Source organism: Aptenodytes patagonicus, chromosome 4, assembly GCF_965638725.1.
Source record: "Aptenodytes patagonicus chromosome 4, bAptPat1.pri.cur, whole genome shotgun sequence".
Taxonomy (NCBI): Eukaryota; Metazoa; Chordata; class Aves; order Sphenisciformes; family Spheniscidae; genus Aptenodytes; species Aptenodytes patagonicus.
The window spans coordinates 19,960,950-19,982,640 of record NC_134952.1 but is presented as its reverse complement, the minus strand read 5'-3'; the positions used below and the strand labels follow the sequence as shown (position 1 = coordinate 19,982,640).

Below are 21,691 nucleotides of genomic sequence, written 5' to 3'. Positions count from 1 at the left end.
GCCTGTCACGAGCGGTGTTCCCCAGGGCTCAGTTTTGGGGCTGGTCTTGTTCAATATCTTTATCAATGATCTGGGTGAGGGGATCGAGTGCACCCTCAGTAAGTTTGCAGATGACACCAAGTTGGGCAGGCGTGTTGATCTGCTCGAGGGTAGGAAGGCTCTGCAGAGGGACCTGGACAGGCTGGATTGTGCAGGGTCCTGCACTTCGGCCACAACAACCCCATGCAGCGCTACAGGCTTGGGGAAGAGTGGCTGGAAAGCTGCCTGGCAGAAAAGGGCCTGGGGGTGCTGGTCGACAGCCGGCTGAACATGAGCCGGCAGTGTGTCCAGGCGGCCAAGAAGGCCAATGGCATCCTGGCCTGTATCAGAAATAGCGTGGCCAGCAGGAGTAGGGAAGTGATCGTGCCCCTGTACTCGGCCCTGGTGAGGCCGCACCTCGAATACTGTGTTCAGTTTTGGGCCCCTCACTACAAGAAGGACGTCGAGGTGCTGGAGCGTGTCCAGAGAAGGGCAACAAAGCTGGTGAAGGGTCTGGAGAACAAGTCTTATGAGGAGTGGCTGAGAGAACTGGGGTTGTTTAGCCTGCAGAAAAGGAGGCTGAGGGGAGACCTCATTGCTCTCTACAACTACCTGAAAGGAGGTTGTAGCGATGTGGGTGTTGGTCTCTTCTACCAAGTAACAAGCTATAGGATGAGAGGAAATAGCCTCAAATTGCACCAGGGGAGGTTTAGATTGGACATGAGGAAAAATGTCTTTACTGAAAGAGTGGTTAAACATTGGAACAGGCTGCCCAGGGAAGTGGTTGAGTCCCCATCCCTGGAAGTATTTAAAAGACGTGTAGATGTGGCACTTAGGGACATGGTTAAGTGGGCATGGTGGTGTTGGGTTGACGGTTGGACTCGATGATCTTAGAGGTCTCTTCCAACCTTAATGATTCTTTGATTCTATGATTTTGTAGAGCATGAGATTTAGAGCTGTAACATGCTCTGCTGTGCTGATCTGAAACTCAGTGAAGGCAATGGAATGATTTTGCTTGGCTTCAGACAAGGCTATATTTAAGTCAGTTGTTGCAGTTAGTTTTAAAATATCTGGCTTCCATCTGCTTAGAGATGAACACTACTTTCCAGCAATCATAACTTACACTGGCTGTTCTCTCTTAGATCTAACACAAATTAGAGATTCAAGTAGACCTCTGTCATGGGTGTATCTTGCTACTTCTCAATTACTGTACCTTACCAGTATAAATAAACATGAATCCTGCTGAGGAGGTAGAAAATTTGATTTAGTTTAAAACAAGCAAATATTTGGCAAGTAGCTAATCAAAAGAAAAGGAAAAAGGAAAGAAAAGAAACTTAAAAAGCTCCAGATATGCTGCATCGTAACTTCCTATGTTAAAAATTTTAGACGTTTCAAAACCAACGTTGAATTTATTTTCTTTCTAAAGTGAGCATTGTCATGATAACTAACTTAATTAATGAAATCATTTATTAATAAACATAAATAAATCAGAACTAAAAAATAAATATCAATAAACAGAACATGGCAAAATCTTAAAATCCAATCACCTGTGTAAGAGCTGCAGGAGATGTAGATGAAATTCTATTAACTTCTTTATCCAAAGTCTATCAGCACTTTTACTTTAAAATTCTGTATTGAATCATACCAGTTTATTCCCTGTGCAAATAAGTAGGGGTCAGGGGACAGCAGAGAAAGGGAAGCCCTGATCCCATGAAGTCAGTAATAAAATTTGTATTATTTCTAGCATTCTCTGCTCCTTTTCTTACTCCTTTTGGCTTATGGGTCTCTTCTGTATTACTCTTTTCTTTCTTTCTTGAGGGACTCAACTCATTTATTGTTCAGCCACAAGAATCTTCTCTCTCTTTCCTTGAACTCTTTCTACAGTCCCATAAATTTAGATTTCTTTGCTCTCTGCATTGGGGATTTTTTTATTTTCTTTCAGCCCATTCTCATGCTGCCAGAACTGATTCATGGCCACATACCTCCAGATGCTGTTGAAAGAGTGGCCCAAAGATTGGGCAGTACTAATGCCTCAGGTGTTACACAGGACAGGTGGCTTTTCTTCATGAGAAGCACCGTGCTATGATCTCGGGAGTTAGCTGTAGAAAGGATGCACAGTGGAAAAGGAACAGAAGTTATGACTGAGCTAAAAGCCATCAGGTATTATTGGTTCAATATCTAGAATTAGTCTCCATGTGACAAGAGTGAGAAACCTAGGAAAAAGAAATGAGAAAAAATTTCACATATTTTAATCTGTCAAAACCATATGTGCAGCAATGCCCTCGGATTGTGCAGGCAGCTTGTATTTTGGCAGACGTGAAGACATACTGGCAGAATGCTGAGGAGGCTTGTTTTAGAAGCCTGTGCTCATGCTGTGTGGTGGAGGCATGTTTAAATGGCTGCCCCTTCAGTCTTGCACGCACCACCTTCGCTACACTAGCTTCAGATCAGCTAGAAGCCTGGGCTAGCATTGCCCTGTATGGATTCCTGAATTCCTCTCTAGGCTTACAGCTATATATAGGTGGCTTGACTTCAAAAGGTGCTGTGATATTCTTCTCCTCTCCCTTTTCTTCTTTTCCCCTCTCCAGTTACTGGAGATTCAGTGCCTTTTCTGTGGATTGGGGTCTTAATTTTGAGCAGTCACACTTGAAAAATATGGGCTGAGCCCACAAGATGTTTTCCAGTTAGAGAGTAAGAAAAATATTTTTGTCATTCATTCGTTCATTTATTTATACTTTTGATTGTGATGCCTTTGCTAACTGAGCAAATGTTAGCATAGTTTAGTTTGATCTTGACTTGATTTCTTTCACTGGGTCCCCATTTTGTTTTAGAATGTGGTCCTCATTGAACATAAGGATGGTCTGCCACCAAGACTTACTTAACTTTATAATGCTAACCAGATCATAGTGGACACACATTCATCATGAAACTTGAGGAGCAACTGCAGAACAGGACAGTCTACTTAGGGCTTTGTAGAAACTGGGATCCAACCCCAACCAAAGCAGATCACAGTGATTTGCCAAGAAGGCTGAGGAGCCCTTTTTTTTTTCTGATACACCCCAGGAAATTTCTGAGTTATGTGGGCTTTTACTCCAGCAGCTCATTAGACCGTGCGGCAAATACTTTCCAAGGTATAGCATCAGAAATGCAGTTAGCACATTTCAATTCTGGAATCACCAGCTTGTGGTTCCCCATTGACATGGTGCACCAGGGCTGGGAGGTTAAACTGTCTGATGAGCAGCCTGGTGTTCTGGATCTCTGCTACTCTGCCGCTCTGGCCACGACACAGACTTACGGTCACATCCTCCCTGCAGCTCATTTACTGCGTGCGGTGGCTGCTGCCAGGAGGTATAACAAAATCAACTTTTATACCTGAGTAGAAAATTACTACTAGCATTACTACTTTTCATTTCTAAGTGCTGACAGCCTCCATGAGACAAGTATCAAGAGTCCCTGTCCCAGAGAGCTTACAGACATAAGAAGATAAACGCACTGTGAGGCCGCTGCAGCGGAAAGAAACGCATGGTTTCAAAGAAAATAAATTGCTCTACAACAGGAAGGCAGGAGAAGGGTGGTTTCATAAATGAGTGCATGGCTTCTCTAAAGTCTAAAACCACAGTCAGCCTATAATGGAGTGCATTTCCACTAATGAAGGATCCAATGTATGTTGTATATTTAGTTTGGATTTTTTTTGTCATTGCTCATCTTGATGGCCTTGATCCCAGGCACTCTAACTTTGCTGTATAAGTTGCTGAAAATGTATCAAACGGATTACCTAAACCTTGAGGTTTACTGGTCCATCATTATTTTCATGGAGTGTGGCTGAATTGTTTCAGTCCTCAGTTAGCCACACAGCAGCACTTGACAATTTTGTGCAATGTTCTTTCTTTTTTTTCCAGTTTTTGTGATTCTTCCTTTTGCCATTCATACTTGCCCACAGGTCATACTTATTCTTCTTTAATACAGAATCTAAGGAAAATTTTTCTTATTATTATTACGTCAGAATCTTAAGCTTTAATGGCTTTTTCCATCCATAACATTTCTATTTTTTAAACTCTGTCCAACATTGCACTTTCAAAATGGTATTTGGCCTCCAGCTCTAAGGATAAAAGTCTTCATGGCTTTCTACTGGAAGTGGAGAGAAGTCACTTGGCATGGAAGGCAACACGGGCACAGGGCTTGTACCCAGTCAGCCGCCTGTGCTGGAGGAAGCAGCAGAGCCTTTAACAAGCCCATGGCAGACCCCAGTTTTAAAATGCCCCTGGATTTCTTCTCTCAGCTTCACATAAAGCATTACCTGGCTCTTGGAGAACTAGATATGCACCACAGATGTGCAGACAAAAAGTGGTAGGGAGAACAGGGACAGCACCACTATGCGGTGTTACCTCTGGAGTGGCTGCCTTCAGTTCCCACAGACCCTGCTTAGCAGCACCATGGGCAGCCAAAGCAAACAAGTGTTGGGTGAAGAAGCCTAGTACAAAAAACATATGAAAACTAATACATCTAATGGTCTGCGCTTTAGTTCCTTGTGAAATAAAGGATTAAGAAGGAGGAAGGGAAAACAAAATAAAGTTTTGGAGGAAGCCTTTGCAAGACAAAAAGATCCTTAGCATCAGTGAACATTTTGCAGGATGAGTGGTCCCTTTATTGACCCTTAGATGTGTAAGGTATATTCTGGTCCTGTTTTCTCAAGTTTTGGCATTCTAACGCTTTAGTATTTTCATTTGAGACTTGACTGCTTTTCAGTCTGAGATTTTCTGCCACATCTGCATATTCAAATGTTTTTACTGCAAGGAAGAAAGAGCAAGATTATGAAGAAGGAGCTTTAGATAAACCAAAAGAAGACAGACATATTGGGCCTGAGGGAGTTGGCCAGACTCTTCTTTCTTCCTTTTTTTACCTGGCAAAGCAATGAACTGCACTTAAAGCTTATGATGCTAAATAAACCATCTGCACTTTTGGGAGGGAAATATGAACAGTATCTTCTGGAGTTTCCTGCAGGTTCCCTCTGCCCACATTAAATTGAAAGCAAAAGCTTTTCTCTGCCATTCTCTAGGTTTCCAAGTCATATATCTATCTCCTCTAACAAGCGCAATAAAAAGCATACTTAATATGCACATACGGACTTATGCATGTAACTTATTGTAAAATAAAGGTCTTTAACATTTAGAGGTATGTTGTAATCTTGTTGGGTTTGTATAGCTCTTATTATTAATGGGAATAAAAGGCAGATGTCTCTGTGAATACAAATACATTCTTCATAGTTGCTTTAAATAAACCAAAGTTAACCAAGACAAAGACAATGCTGTATGAATCCTGTGTTCTCCAGTATCTTATACCATCATGGCACTCTGCTTAAAAAAAATACTTGAACACATCTCCTCATGTGTGCACACTGGAGGACATATGGTGCATTTCAGCTTTAAATTTGAATTTCCTTAATTTTGCAGGTTTAACTTATTCCCTTAATGATAGTTTAACAGGCTTTTTTTTAATTGTTCAGTTTTGTTTTATTGCAGTTGTCTTAAAGGGATATTAGAGGTTATTAGAGGGATAGAAGAAGGAAAAATTGCACAGGCATGCACACAGACTTATGGAAGAGCATGCAATAGTTATTTCCATCACACTGTAAAATAACAATCTCCATGTCAGTGAGCAAAACATTATGTTTTTTCAGTCGAGATGTATTATCTCAGCTAAAGTATATTAGACAGTCTGCTATGTTATGTTCTGCTCCATCTGGTCAGTCATTTAGGTTCAATAGCAAGTATCAATGGAATTGTTTCTTATCAAGTGTCTCAGTGCACTTAAATCCTTGATTTGGTAAAACAGTCTGAAAAAGTAATTACTGTGCATATGCAGATTTTCCTGTTTTTGGAGTTTATGGCACCCAACCATACTGAAAGTAAGCAGAATTAGAACGGGGAAAATGGAAGAAATGCAGATTTCTGTTGCTTGCACTCTACAGTCCCTAGTTCACAGAAGCCCTACCCAAACTCCTCTGTCAGGAAGGTCAGGGCTCTTGGCTGGGACACAGTAAGAGGCAGAGATAAAAAGCAGCAGCTGTCTGTAAAGTACCCCTCTTCCCTAAATTTATGGCTGCCCATGAGAACACTTGTCCTTCTTTTAGCCATGCTAGCTTCTCCAAACTGCACTGCTATGGCAGAGAACAAGGGCAGCTTTTGGAAGGCGTAACATTTAAAAATGAAAGTGTCTGTCCCAGCAGGGTTATAGAGGACTACCAAGGCAGTCACCTTGGTTCCTTACATAGTCAAAAGAGGCAGTAGTTTCAAGCATCTAAATGAGATACTTACCTGATCCCATTGATTAAGGAGAGCATATACATACTTTGGTAGAGCAACCAGGGACTCTGCTGGGCTGACCAGGGAGCTATAAAGGACCCAGGTGTTCCAGTGGTTGTTTTTTGTGCCATACTTTAGTGGGTAGGGTTTTTGCGTAGTAGCATTTGGTTCTTGGATCTCTGTTTTCTGGAGCTTTAAACTCACTTTCATTTCTCAGGAGCTTAGATTAACTGGATCTGAGCCCCTGAGATTTGTGAGGCCAGGAAAAGAGTCAGCAAAAATACTTGTCTGAGTGTGCTAGTGAGAAGGAGTTTCTGTTGGGAGGCAGATATATTAGTTTCAGCTTCCTGCTGCAGGAATTGTTTATTTATTTTGCATTAAACAGTTCCTGGGAGCAGAGTGCTCTCCTGGGAACAGGGAGCCAGTATTTTGGGCCCCCATAACTAAGAGTTCTGATGCTCCCTTTATATCAAATGAGTGCTCAAACAAGTAAAGAAGAGGCATGAGGATCATTTCTGTTTCTTCATGTGTTTTGGTCTGATCTCAATGCTACTGTCCATGGTCCAGGAATGACTAGTGCTTTATGCCTCTGTGGGGACTCATGGAAAAGATACATTTTGTGCTGTATCTGAATTGTAACACTAAAAGCTACCTGTCTCTTCAGGCTAGGATGTTTCTGAGCAGGAATGCAAGTCTATATTTAGGTCCCTAGAGCCTTTTGCATTGCATAGTTGAGGTGCCATTAGCCTTTAGGCACCTCCAGGTTACAGTAGTCATGAATTCTCAGCAGTCAGTATAGTTCCTTCAGCATTTGGCACCTAAATTCTGAGCAAGTCTCAGGTGCCAAAGCTGATGGTTTAAACTGACATTGCTCCACTGACTGACAGATTTACACCAGCTAAGAATGTGGTGGTGGTGGTTCGATTTATGGGACAAAGGTGCGGGTGTGTAAGGGATGAGCAGTAGGGCCGGTAGTGCCAAGGTTCTTCAGGCCAGAGGCAATCTGAGGAAGGCTGAGCACCCAAGCCATGTGTAGCTGGTGCTTCTTCGCCATGATTACCTTAAGGTCAGTGTTTTGAAGATCTCTTTTTGCCTTTTGCTTTGCTTGCAGCTCACTAAACGGCTCTACCCTGAGTAAAGTGTTCATCAAAAAATTCATAAAGTGACTCTCACAGGGTTTCCTAGTCCTTCTGTCATTCTGCTGAGCATTTCCAGTCAGGAAGGAAGGATATGACCATGACTCGATTGTTTTAAACCTATCTTTGTTGCTTTGCTCCAAGTGTCAAAGGAACATGCAAATGACACCCTAGCCTGTAAAAACCAGGGACTTCAGTCAGGTTTTTTTTCCAAAGAAACCAAAAGGTAATGGTGACCACAGGATATATTTTATTGTCCTGCCTTTCCTCCAGAAATATTTATTTTAACAAAAGTCATCTTCTGGACCCCTAACAGTTTTCGCTCTGTTTTAAGGTATGGGTTATGGTGGAACAGCTGAATGCAGGATGAATCAGCTATTGAGTCATCTGAGTTTAGAATGTTATGTTTGTAATACATTTTGTTATGTCTATCATACATTTATGCAATTATTGTGTTACTTTATACTACTCCACAACTAAGATGGGGTTTGCCCAGTATTGTATAGATAGCAAGAGAAAGGGAGCTCCTGGTTTGGAAGAGTTTACGGTCTTGGAAGGGAAGTGGTAGAACGGGTGGAAGGGAAGAAGGTGCAGTAGGATACAAAGGGAGCTGTCTGTCAGTGTATAGCAGAACAGTGACAGCAAGCAGTGAAACCTTCCAGGAGCACACCACCTGACAAATGTAGTGTCATTTAAATACCTTAGATGCTTTCCAGGAGAGAACTATTTCACTTACGAGCAAGATGCAGTAGGTCTTCCACAAGAGACTATTACTATAATTATGCATCCTCTGCACATCCGTGTGTGTGTGTTTGCATGCATATATGTATAGGTTCATCTCTATTACACATTTGTTAAAACTATGCCTTCCCTGTTGCTGTTTCTCAACAGGAAGAACGTCGTGTGATTTATCTGGGTAAAATCAGACCTGACACAACCCGAACAGAACTGAGGGACCGGTTTGAAGTTTTTGGTGAAATTGAGGAGTGCACAGTAAATTTGCGGGATGATGGGTAAGAACTTTTGAGATTACTTCTTGTTGGGGAGCTGCCATATGTAAAAAATTATGGCAGTAAGATTACTGGTATGGGAGTTACCAATGTAAGTGCTGTGACAGATGACATGCTGAGTTCAAAACCTTATTTATTTTCTTTCATCCTTACTTATTAATCTTGCTAGTTGAGATTTCCTGTCCCAGAAATAAGTATTTAGCTGCATGACAGGACAATCATGCTGATAAATGGATGCAGTACTTCTGGCATTTCCACTGCTGGGTCTCCTGCAAGTTCTTGCTTTCAGGAAGGGGTTACACTAATGTGCGTTAACTCTTTTTAGCTTTTGTTCACAACCGTGTTTTTCAATTGCAGAGACAGCTATGGTTTCATCACCTACCGCTATACTTGTGACGCCTTTGCTGCTCTTGAAAATGGATGTACTTTACGCAGGTCAAATGAACCTGACTTTGAGCTGTACTTCTGTGGATGCAAGCAATTTTGCAAGTCTAACTATGCAGACCTAGGTAGGCATTTTGCTCTATGTGAATTAAAGTACATAACTGGAACCTTGTAACTCAGGAGAATTTAGGGTTTGCTTCTTTTTTGTTTGCTGCTTATATTATTTAAATGGTTGGGGGAGGTTAAAGGAAGTGGTTTTCACTTGCTGAAAGAAGTTTAAAAGTCTGCTAATCTGAGCTCTAATCTGAGCTGGCTTCTTTCAGATATTTCAGACTATGAAAATTCTTTTAAAGCCCATTTCCATCATTATCAAAAATAAGTGCCCGATATTCAATAATACATTTCCATATTGAAATGATAGCACCACAGAAACCTCCTGCACGCTTTACTATTCATTGCTATGCTATGACTGCTTGGTTCTAATACCTGATTTATTTATATGAGCAATAAACAGAGAACAAAGCAGATGCCTCACCCCAAAAAATTCATTATGATTCTTACTTTGCCATGAGTTGTGCTGTAGATGTGTAGAACTTGCCAGAGACACTCCTTAAACACAATTCATAGTTTCTCAGGTTTGAAAGCTAGAAGGGCTTCTGACCAAATCTGACCCTTAGTATAGCAAAGGCCACGGATCTCAACTGGTGGTTCTCAAATCGTGCATAAGCATCTATGTATGAAGGTGTCTCCTTGCAGGGACTTCCAGTCATGATGTAAGAGGCTCCAGCCTGTGGAGAGCTTAGCAAATCTCTTGGTGTTTGCTGTCCCACTAATGTGGGGCAGGATGCATACCAGTCTCCAGACCCCAGTATGCTGTGATAACTCCAGTCCCAAGTGTGCACTCTGGCTAAAATAACACATCTGGGTCTGTCCTAGTCCTGTCTGGGCAAAAATGTATGGTTCTGTCCTATGCTCTGGGTCGGGGTGTGATGATTCCCCTTCAAGGAGGTTTGGAGATGTTCAAAGTCTTACAGCACGAATACTGATATTAGGTATATGCATAAAGAGACCATGCAGGCTACCAAAACATCCTCTATAATATTATAATATATTATAAACTCACCTCTTATTTAATTACCTTTTAAAATGTAAAGTATTCATTAAATGTTAAACCTTTCCTAATACCTGTATAAATAGACTAAAGGTATGGGAGATACTCTTTTCTGAATAACATAGCAAGGGACATTTTGCCATTGAATCTATATTAATCAGATATTGTGGGGGTTTTATGAATAAATGACCACAGTCATTAAAATCTCTCATAACCCTGTAACACAGTGCTAATGAAATCTTGTATGTGCTGCCCTCAGCTTTGTACAATGCAGGAAGTGAATACAGATACATTTTTTCTAACCAATTGATGTCTTTTTGGAATAAATGATAAAGATGATATGCATTGTTCACAATGAATATGCTTTAATTCCCTTCAGTGGCTAAACAGATAATGTAAAGCTAAGAAAAGGCAATTGACTGCTGAAGAGATATAGTGTTGATGTTGAAAATATAAAAGGTAGCAAGGCATTTGTCGAAGTGTAGGCTGATAAAAACAGTAAAAACAGATTGAAGTCTTGACTTGATTTGACTTATCTTCAGCAGTGGAAGCCAGGGTTGTCTCTGTATCTCAGAAAATCTGGGGTTTAAAATAAGTTGTCTGAAGGGAACCTTCTTGAATATTATTCATCACTGGGAGTATTCCCTGGCAGGTCTCTCCATACTGAGTAGGACTCCCAGAGTATCTGTGAGCAGAGTATTTTCACTTTGTCCTGCTGACAGCTTGAGCTTCTGTACTTCAGACCGCATTCCCTGTATTTTGCAGAGTATCTGATAGAGCTACATAAGGAAATGGCAGGATGAACTTTAAAATTCATGAGCTAGTACAAGGACAGAGAGAATTAATCAGCCTTGGGTTGAGTACAGAAGAAAGAAAACACTTGAAAATAGTAGTCAGAAGTTTAACACCTCTCCTCTGTGAGAAGATATTGTCTTAACAGAACTTGTAATGAACATTTAATGCACAGTGTGTCTTATAGTGGTAGATGGGGAGTTCTGATTAATTCAACACAAGAAATGGCAAGAAAAGGGCACTCTCACAAAGGAGCTGTGGCACAGGAACTGGGGAGAGTCAGTGTTAAGCAGGGATGACTCCAAAAGGAAATTCAGTGCTTGCAGCCATGTCAATAATTGCCGTACTGGAGCTGTAGGGCCACAAACGTACAATCCCTCCTCTGTGCTGGGAACAGACTGAGGTCTGTGTCTGAGCAACTGGCAAAGCTGGAGCAGGTATTGCAGGTCACAGGAGCTGGACCATTATTGCTGCTATGACTTATCATGTATGCCGCGAAAAGCTGAGGAGCCCACCTGAGATTGCTTGTACGGCGGTGCAGAGGCCCTGCCCTGAATTGCTCACACTCTGAAAAAAAAAATCAGAGTGGAAGCAAGAACAGATTCAGGGAGGTGCAGTGACTTGTACAAGACCCCGAGGCAGGGCAGGCAGAAGCAGCGGTGTCCCCTGCGCGCTGCCTACAGGCTGCCCTGGCTTTCTGCAGAACCATCCCCTTATTACCTTTCTCAGGAGAAGTAAGTCTTGGATATTGCATGTTGCAAAACAACAGCTGCAAAACGATAGTGGAGTTTTGAGTAAAGCATCTGTCAAGATTATCTGGACTACTTTGAGACCTATACTTAGCAGTGTGTCAGTGCTCAAGTCCTTGGAGAAACTGTTTTGAGTTTACCTGCTCTATATGTACATGCAATTTATGGTTCTCCCCCACTGCTGATGATGTGTACTGCTTTTGTTAAGTCCTTCTTACCAGAAAGCTCTGTCCATACCTAAAGCTTCTCTGATGACAGTTTCTGGGCTTTTGTCATCCCATAAAGTTGTGGTTGTAAGTGGATTGTTTCTGCAGTGCCTTGTTCATACCATTGTACAGAGAAAATAATATAAGTACTCGCTAGTGGTTCTTGCTTCTTGTCTAAACTTGCATCCTTTGGGTTTCAGATTCAAATTCAGATGATTTTGATCCTGCTTCCACTAAAAGCAAGTATGACTCCATGGATTTTGATAGTTTACTTAAAGAGGCACAGCGGAGCCTGCGTAGGTAACATGCATCACACCTGAGGAAAACGGAGGGATGGCGAATACCTCACGGACATCACGTCCTTCAATAATGGACAATTAAAAAGTCATACTTAGGAATTTCTCCTACTTTACACTCTCTGTTCAAAACCATGGTTTACATGAACACAGCTGCTCGACGAGTGGAGAGGCAGGATGGCTGTCCAGTAAGCACATGTGTGTCCATGGGTGTCAGCTTTGCTTTCGCGGGTGATCGGTGGTGGGGGAGCCGGGCATTCCTTGCGAGTTCGATGCAAACCACGAGACATGGCAGCAGTTCCACAGAGATACACGTACAACGATGAACTGCAAAATCTGTACATACTGCATTTTAACAAAAAAAGAACAAAAACAGAAAAAAAAATTTGAGAACTATGGCTGCTGATGTCTGGGAATCAGACACTGCATTATTATTTTTTTTTTAAATGAAGCTGCTTCTCACACCACAGTGATAATATGACAATCCAGAAGAAACCACAGGTCCCAGAAGCCTACAATCTGTTTTAGCTTTGTTTTAAGATTTTTCTTTTCTTTGTTTTTTTTTTTTTTTGCGGGTTTTTTTTTCAGTCCTTGCAGAAGAGAAAATGAAAGGCTCAAGCTTCCCTAACATTTTGAAGTTTCATCTTTTAATTCTGACACCCATGTAAATGTCTACAACGTTGATCTTCCACAGCAAAATTTTCAAAGCCTTGTTAATGGTCAAATGTGCAGCTTGTTCAGCGATTTATTCTAATGAGCGGATGTGGTGTTACATTATTAATGAGAGTTGGATATAACTATCTGGGTGTGTGCACAGATAGTTTATTTGCTACATTCTCTAAAGTAGTTGAGTATTTACAAATGTTAAATGGAGTATTTTTATTTATGTACATACTGTATGACGATGTTCTTTTTTGTTACAGCTATGCACTGTAAATGCAGCCTTCTTTTCAAAAACTGAATTTTTCTTAATCAAGAATACTCAAATGTAATTACATGAGGTGAAACAATTATTGTACACTAACATATGTAGAAAGCTGAACTTATGCTTATATATATTTGATTGTAAAAAAAGAGAGAAAAGCGTGTGGGTGAGGGTGTGTGTGTATATGTGTGTGCGTGCGTGTCTGAGTGCAAAAATGCTTTACACACATTCATCCCTTCTTTGGTGAGCTTATATAAGAATTTTGTCCAGAATTATCCTAGCCCCAAAGGTATTAACCACTTCTGCAGTATTTTTCCACATTTTTCTCATTGCTTGATTTTCTTTTGCAGTTTTATACACTGAATTTGTTAGGGGAATGAAATTTTCTCATCTAAATTTTTCTAGGAGATACCATAATTTTATGTAAAGTCTCTCAAATGGGTAATCATTAAGAAATGTTTTTATTTTATGTATCAACAGTAGTTTTGGAACTAGAGGTCAAAAATCTTTTTAAAATGCTATTTTGTTTTAATTTTTGTGATTTTAATTTGATAAAAATACGCTGAGGTACTAAGTACAGTATGATTTTTACAGTAATTCTGTGTCTAAACACTGTTCTTGAAGCCAGTAATCTTTTCATTGGCAGAGTTTAATGATGGTATTTATCTATATTTTTTACAGTTATGCATCCTGTATAAATACCGATCCTTCATTCCTTTGTTTACTAAAGAGACATATTTATCAGTTACAATTATCCTATTTATTATAAATTATGAGATGACTAAAATAATAAAAAGGCCAGTGGAAATTTTATACCTAGGATGCATGAAGGTTGTCAGTTTGGAGTAAGTGCTTCGTTTGGAAATTCAGCTTTTGCAGAAGCAGTGGGTTGTTTGGTTTTTTTTCTTTTTTTACTATGCACTAGCATGGCCTCAGATGTGCCCATGACATTGTTGCTGATGACATTGCTTCTGCTAAATTAAATAGAAACTTCAGGAAAAAAAAAACCCACAAGAGTAAACTACTGCTATTCTGAGCATCAGAATTTCATCTGAACTCGGAGTCTCTAGACTGAATCAGCAAAGTTTGGAATTTGCTTGCGAATGTATAGATTTGGTATTCTATTACTGTTTGGCATTCATGACTCCTCTTAAAGGTATGGTGCACCTAACTATTTAATCTCCTTTCCCACTCCCAGTCTTAGAAAAACGATTCCACCCCCATGCCAGTGCAGTTGATTTTGATGGCTGCATTCATTTTATCACCAGCATATTGTGTTCTGAGAGATTCCACTGTCTGTCCTGTCGGAGGCTTGCTTGATTTTTTGGCTTCTTATTTCTCAGTAGATAGATAGCAATAAAAAAAAAAGAAAAGAACTTTTTCAGAGGTTCTGTGTTACGACTGTAACATTCTTTAATCTGCATAATTCTTGTTGTTGCTCTGTAGCTTAAAAATGCAGGTGTTTTAACTTTGTGTGAATGCCAAACTAAAAGTTTACAATTTTCCTTTCTGGATTTTGAGTATCTTCTGTTGTAAAAAAAAATATTAAAAGCAATAAATTATTTTTAAGAAATCAATATTTAGTATATCATATTGTGTGTTCAAGGACCAGATGCATTACCATTTTGCCTTTAAATTTCTGTGATTAAATTTTAAGTACATTCTCTTTTGCCCTAAATTGCTGACATGAATAAATTCGTGTGGGGTTTGGAGGGGGGATTATTTATTTTTCACCAAGCAGGCATAATGACACGAGTCAATTTTTTTTTCACTGGCCTGGCAAACATTCTCATCTTGAAGATGGCTTTCCTCTGTGGATTTACAAATTACATATGAAATTAATAGAGCTAGGATTGCTGAATAAAGCTATTTGTATCCTTTGTAGACACTGTAGTAGGTAACCCACCAAATATAAACTCGGTGTTTCCTTTTCTTTTTTTCTCCCCCAAGAACATTTCAAATTAGCACATGTACCACATTGTCACCGGAGGCAAATTGCAGCGTAGTTCTGTGTGTCTTTTAGATGAAGATTGTACCGTTGCTTTCATGCTGTGGTAAGTACCACATCCACAATACAGGTAACAGAACTGGTACTTAGAAACTATGGTCTTTCCTAGAGCTGTAACAAAGTAATTCCTACAGAACGTAAAATGATCCAAACAGAGGGAGCCTAAAATTGAAGAAAAATACCTGTGCTAAACTACTCTGAAAAGCAGTTGGGCCGCCATCACCAAAAGCAGCACTGAGAGGAAAGTTTGTGCCTCTGGGGTATAATACTTGGGTCAGTTGAAAAAAAAGAAAACAACTCCACCTTCTTCTCATCCCTTTCGATGTAAGCTTACAGTAGGTAATGATTATGTGTCCTTTTTGATGGCTGTAATGAGAACTTCAATCACTGTAGTATAAGATCTGATCTATAAATGACCTAGAATAGCCATGTAATATAATGTGATGATTCTAAATTTGTACCTATGTGACAGACATTTTCAATAATGTGAACCACTGACCTGATGGAGCTACTGTAAGATTTGTACAGTAGGTGAACATGTAAAGCTATTGGTTGGACTATGCTGAACAGGGAAGGCGAGGTATTAGTTAAGCCCAAGCTGGGCTATTTTCCACCTGCCAATTCTACATGTACTTCTGTGGTTTAATTCATTGTATGAAAATTCCTGTGATTTTTTTTTTTTTAATGTGCAGTACACATTGGCCTCACTGAGCAAATAAAGGGAAACGAATGTTTCAAATCCATTTCTGTTTCTCTTTTTTATCACAAGTGACAGGTTTTTCACCCCCCAACTGGTTGTGTACTGGGTTTTCTATTACTCTTTCTAATGGTCGTAATTGATTTCAGATAGTAGTCCAGATCACACCTGCGTTACTGCACTTTGGGCAGGGGGCAGAACCACTAGTTTTAATATATTTAGTGGTAGAAGGGTGCTATCTGCCTTTCTGCCATGAGTACCCAAGGCTGTTGAAGGGCCGACATGAACCTTGTAGGAAAACTTTTGAAAAATGCTCAGTGGAGTTCTAAGAGTTGCCAGCTCCAGTTAGGAGGGGGTGGGGAATGTAAGGGCTTTTCTACATGGCCATGCTTGGATCCAAGTTGTGCAGGTAGTAGGGACCGACAAGTCCAAAACGGTTGGTATCTTCCATCCTGAGATGATAAATACCTGTACTAGGAAAAAGCACCATCATGAGAGTCCTTCACCAGCCTCTCTGTCTCAGCAGACAGGCTAGGAGGATCAGACAGGTAGGTGGCTGGACAAGCATGGGTTTTCTGAATCCTTCCCAGACAGTACAGGGTGCAGCTCGGTGGGCTTCCACACCGGCATTGCCACTGGGCAGGCAACAGCTAGGCGAGGGGCTGGCAAAGGGTATTCACAACCCTCTCCTTTACATGCACATCAAAAGGGGAAGGAATTGCTTTTCTTTGGTTTGCCCAGGGTTCATTCACAGGTGGCCAACGTACTGCTGTAGGCCTATCCCGTTGTGTCAACAGCCTTCTCTGGGGGTTAACAGCACAACACTGTATGACTGAGTCTTCTCGTCTGGATGTGTGCCTCAGAAGGTACGCGAGGCACGATGCGAGGAGCAGTGCAGGGCAGCCTACGCAGCTGGTGGGCAGCCTGGTTGTGGTCTTTGGGTAGAGAGGACTACTGAATTCACTTGAAAAAATTGCCTTTCTCAAGATGACTAGCCTCCACCTCATCTCTGTTCCTAACATTGCTGTTTATTTTATACTCTATAATATTTTTTTTTACTTGCAAAAATGTTTAGCTCTTGCATTTTTACCATTTACTAATCCAAACTGTTGTGCTTGGTGCTCGCAATGGTGGTAGAGCGAAGTTCTTCGCTGTGTGGGATTTGCATTGTTGACTCACTACTCCTGATCAAATTAATGCTCAAAACATAGTGGGCCAAATCTGTCCCTGATGTACTTCATCAGTGTTGCTGCTGTTCCACAAGGCATGAATTTAGCCCAATATTTCTCCAGTTACTAGGCTTTTTAATTTGATTTGTTTATTCATTTCAAATTTTTGCATAGCACTTTGATGCTTGCAAAAAAGCACTCTATTAGATTTCCAGGAAAGTATTGCTTTTTGCTTCCCATCCCCTCATTTTATGTTACTAAGGTTTAAAATCAGGATCTCGTTTATTAGGAAATCAACCCTTCCATTGCCTGTTCTCCTGGGTTACCATTTTCTCCCACAGTGAATGCTGCAGGCTGAGCACCTGAAATCAGATTCAGGCGCCTCAATGAGTGGCCTGATTTTCAGAAACGCTGAGCATCTCGCAGCTCCCATTGACTTCAATTAGACCTGCCGGCTCTCAGCACTTTTAAAATCAAGCCACATATTTAGAGCCCCAATTCAGCACAGCATTTGCATTTGTGCTTAAGTCCACCCTGATTCAGCAAAACACTTAAGCCTGAGTGTTTTTAGATCCATTGAAGTCAAGTGCTCGGCTGCTTTGAATAAAAATAGACTCCTGGATTGGGGCCTAAGAATCCAAATACAGACACCAACGCCTAATTTTAGGCTCCATTTGGAAAACTTGGGCCTTGCCTACCACCTTTAACCTTTAATGCTTACAGAAAACACAAAAACACCCGTCAGGTCGTAAGGGGAAGAGGGGGAGGTTTAAGGAAGAGAAGTGGAAGCGATGGACAAAATTCTTCCTTGCGGAAAATGTTTTGAAAACTTTAAATCCAACTCTTGCAAGATGCCTTGGTTCATCAGTATTATTTCACATTACACTTCCAGAATCTCATTCAAGATTAGAGTGCAGTTATTCTATAGTCCTTCACCATTAATTAATAAACTGCTATATTAAACTTTAACCAATGCCAACTTCCCCTGCTTTTCCATGAATCACACTCTCACCATTGATATTCCATGTTCACAAGCAAACTAAACTATAAATCAATTTTCTCTACTTTATCAAACAGCAGAAAGTAATAAAGAAGGTCACAAATAGTACAGTAGTTCCTTGGAGGTTTGTAACATCATAATTTAAAGCTCAGAAAGATTGAATCAAAAGTTGAATTAATCCCTAAGGGAAAAGATTCTATATAGATTCTATTGATAGACGTGGGGCAGCCTGTCTTCACTGGGAGCTGGTATATTTGTTAATACTTCGGGACAAAGGAGACTAGTCTTCTCAGCAAAGAAGAAAATGAAATCCTCCATGAGAGGAAGTGGATATATCCTCTGCGCTTTCCGTCGCTGTGCTCTCCTTACACCGCTCTGCTAAAAAAGAGAGAAAACCGACTCATCTTTTGCTACACGATGTGCTCTGCTGCATGGCCAGTGTCTGTGCAATGCAATTATGGAAACTGCAGCTGGATGGAATACATATATAAATCGTAAATGTTGCACTTGATCGGTGTTCATTCCTCGACTGATGCTTTTTTAGTCGAACAACCTCAACCCCAAATCTTAGCAGTCTATGAACCCAAAGCAAAATGAAGGGTTGGGTTTTTTCAGTGACAAATTTTGGTGAAGTTACAAATATTTATTCTGCAGCTGGAAACATATTCCTCAAAACATGTTTAGCTTTTGAGGTTCCTCTGAATTACTGCAGCTTCCTTTCAACATGCTTCTGAAATCATAGTTTTACAAAAGCATTTCTGATTCTCTTTTATAAAAAAGATCTATAACCTTAATGGCGTGACTGGACCTGATGAATTAAGCTCTTCCAAATTCAAATGGAATTAATGGGGAAAAAAAGAATCCCATATAAAGGAAAGCAATTAAAAATAAAATTCACTAATGGTCTCAGTTGGAAAAGTTATACACACAGGTGTGGTAAATGGTGAGATCTGAGATGAAATGTGCCTTTTTGGAATGCACGCATGGTGAAGTACAAGATGATCGAAGGGTTTGTGCTTGCATACTGGCTATTTTCTTATGGTATTTGCTAGTAGAGAGGAACTGAGCTGCTCTGTGACAAAGGCAGCTGGACAGAAAACAGGTACAATTCCAGCCTGTCCAAAATCAGTGACTAAACCCCAACCCTCATCAGCCCTTTGCATTAACCCCAGCTTGTGTAAACAGTGGACAGTGATCAAATGTAAATAATCTCATTTGCCTTATTTGTGTCATGACAGATTGTCAGCCAGATGTAGTGTAAATGAAAACCAAAGCTAAGTGTGAAGAAAACCACATCCTAAAGAACACAATATGTAAATTACTACTAAGACTCTTAATCGAATAAAATATTTGCTACAATTTATTTTTGACAATGTGCATTCTATTTGCTATTAAATTAGTGCTTGATAAAGCAATAAAATTATTACAACAGAAAGTTACTGTGCTATACCTTCAAGGCAAGGCATTTGAGAGATCTTCTCGTTGTCCTCGGATTATTGACTTTGGCATTATGGAAAACGCACATTGGTGCCTTATACTAATTCTTTCCTACTGCATTTGCAACTCAGGCCTATGCTTATTCATGCAATGTGTTGGCAGTAAATTTAGAAAAAAAAAATCAGCCACACACTTGAAAACTAACGGAGTTCTTTCTTTTTTTTAACCATTTATTGGAACAGTACCACAGCTAACTGTAGTTTTCTATTCATGAATAATGTATTGTCGTAGCTAGGCATGCCCTCGGTTATACACTCCTGCCAGCAAGTAGTGGAATGGTGAGTGCTGTTGCTGAATAATGATTAATTACTCGCCCTTCTGAAGGAGCCTGGTTTTGTAAACTGGTCACACAGCATGTTACGTGGATTGTGTCTGCTACACAAAAGGTTACTTGCAATGACATAATGAGACATAATGATGCACATCACAACAATTCTTTGGTACAAATCTGCACACAATGGAATTTAGATAGAAACCCATTTATTTACGTATCCTGTTTGCCAGAGGGTACAAAACTTCACTGCATTGCCGCAGTGCTGCCATTGCTCCTTCTGCAATGCTGACATTTTGGGTGAAAACAGTGTGATGGCTTCTTCGGGAACGTCCAGCCGCAGCTTCGCAGAATTGCCTCGTGACAGCCTGCTGGCAAACTCTGGGAGGGACTCAGCTCCCACCGCATGACAGCTATGTGAGTGGGATGCTTTGCTGATGCCTGTCCAAACTCTTGGTGGGAAGCTGGGATGCAGTTCCTCACCGCAAGGTGAGGAGTTCACTTGCAGTATGGGGTGAGCAAACCTGCATGTTCTCATACCTGTCTGACCTGGGAAGGATGAGCAGGGAATCCAAGTTTTGCAATATATTGTACTTCGTTGTGTGGTCAAAGGAAGAAAGGCATTCAGAAGTACTGTTCTAAAACCTAGAGCCACAGCTTTTCTGAACCCTAGGGGGAAAAAAGATCTAGTTGTTCTCGGCTCCTGCTCTCTGGAAAACAGGAATTGCTTGGCCAGGGCTGTCCCAGGGTTGATGGGACCACCACTGGCAGCACCGGTGGCAGAGCCTGTCGAGGCAGGATCTGTGTGCTGCTTTGAAGTTGCTTGTATGCCACTAAGGCCCTGTTGGTCAAGCTCGTCAACCAAGCTGCAGAAGTTTGAGTTGCTAGAGATGTGTCATGGGCTTGGTAGGTGATGTGCCTTCTCTTGCTCTGGAGAGGACGGGAAGGCCTGGACACACTTCTCTGTCCCACAATAACATGGCAAAGCTGGCTGCAGCAGCCCATGCCGTCTTCTTTTCTTGTGCAGTGACCTGGATTGCCCAGCAGCCCCACAAAAGCACTGTCCTGATCTGGTCAGGTAGGATGATTTGGACACAGGAACTGCATTTGAACAGGCGAGGATGTGTGTGGTTTGAGAACCATGCTTTGGACACTCCTATGCTACAATTGCGTGTCTCAGTGTTCAGGAACTCCTTGGCATCTTTTAGTCAAACTGCTCGTTTTGTCCATTGTTGTCTCAAGAAGGACAAAATGTTATAGTATTGTTTATACATAAGCATGACTGTGGTAGAAGATTAAGTACCCTACAAAACTTCTCGTTTTCCTATAAATGAGGTGGAATTTGCATATGTGGTATGAGTTTCTACTCCATATATGCGGCGATGAATAAACTGCTTCCTATGACCAGATCATCAGCAGTCTCTAATGCAATTATGTATTTATATGGAACTAGAGAAGGTTGTTGGGATTGAGACCAGCAAATGGCACTGCGCTACGACCAACGTGGCAGATATTTCTCCTGACATTTCCCACAGTCCTCAGCTTTGCCCGCTAGCAATGTCATGGCCTCAGCCACTGCTTTGCCCTCCAATACATGACAGTTATGCAAACTACGACGGAGTGCTATGTGCCCTTCCAGTGAGCACAAGGCAACCATGAGACACTTTGTGGGGTGCCAGGGGCCCAGCGGAACGTGCCAGTACCCCAGCCGGAGGGTGGCCATAGCGCCGTGAGGGGACACCATTTGTGTAACAGCTGTCGTACACTGAGCCAACATCTGGCATAATTCTGCAACTAACAAATATGATTTTTCTTCCACAAATAGTTCCTTGAGCGGTAGATCATGTACGGGCTGATTTACTGCAGCACTCTCCCATGCGGATTCTCTGGTTTGTGATAATTTCACCAAGGTGGCTCTGCAGCCTTTCCCTCCACAGCAGCGATAACGGAGAGTGTCTCTGCCTCCACCTCTCCCCCTGGTTTCATGAAATAAAACGTGGTATGCTAAATCGCAGTATGCTGAAGGCTTCTACCCTGCTACCAAATTTTGCTGAAATGGACCAACATGGTCAGAAGTTACTGGGGAATGGGAGCCAGGAGGAAATAACGCAGGAAGGAGA

The 21,691-nt window shown here is 41.1% G+C and overlaps 1 protein-coding gene across 3 annotated transcripts in view; it reads left to right on the top strand.

The window, feature by feature from the left end:
* PPARGC1A (PPARG coactivator 1 alpha) overlaps positions 1-15,680 on the top strand; it is a 383,797-nt gene extending 368,117 nt beyond the window's left edge. For all 3 annotated transcript variants that reach the window (XM_076336037.1, XM_076336038.1, XM_076336039.1), the window contains exons 11-13: positions 8,348-8,469; positions 8,824-8,975; positions 11,909-15,680. In XM_076336037.1, the coding sequence (XP_076192152.1) occupies positions 8,348-8,469; positions 8,824-8,975; positions 11,909-12,012 (378 nt within the window). In that variant the 3' untranslated portion in view covers positions 12,013-15,680. The remainder of the gene's footprint in view (positions 1-8,347; positions 8,470-8,823; positions 8,976-11,908) is intronic.
* Positions 15,681-21,691: the final 6,011 nt, after the last annotated feature.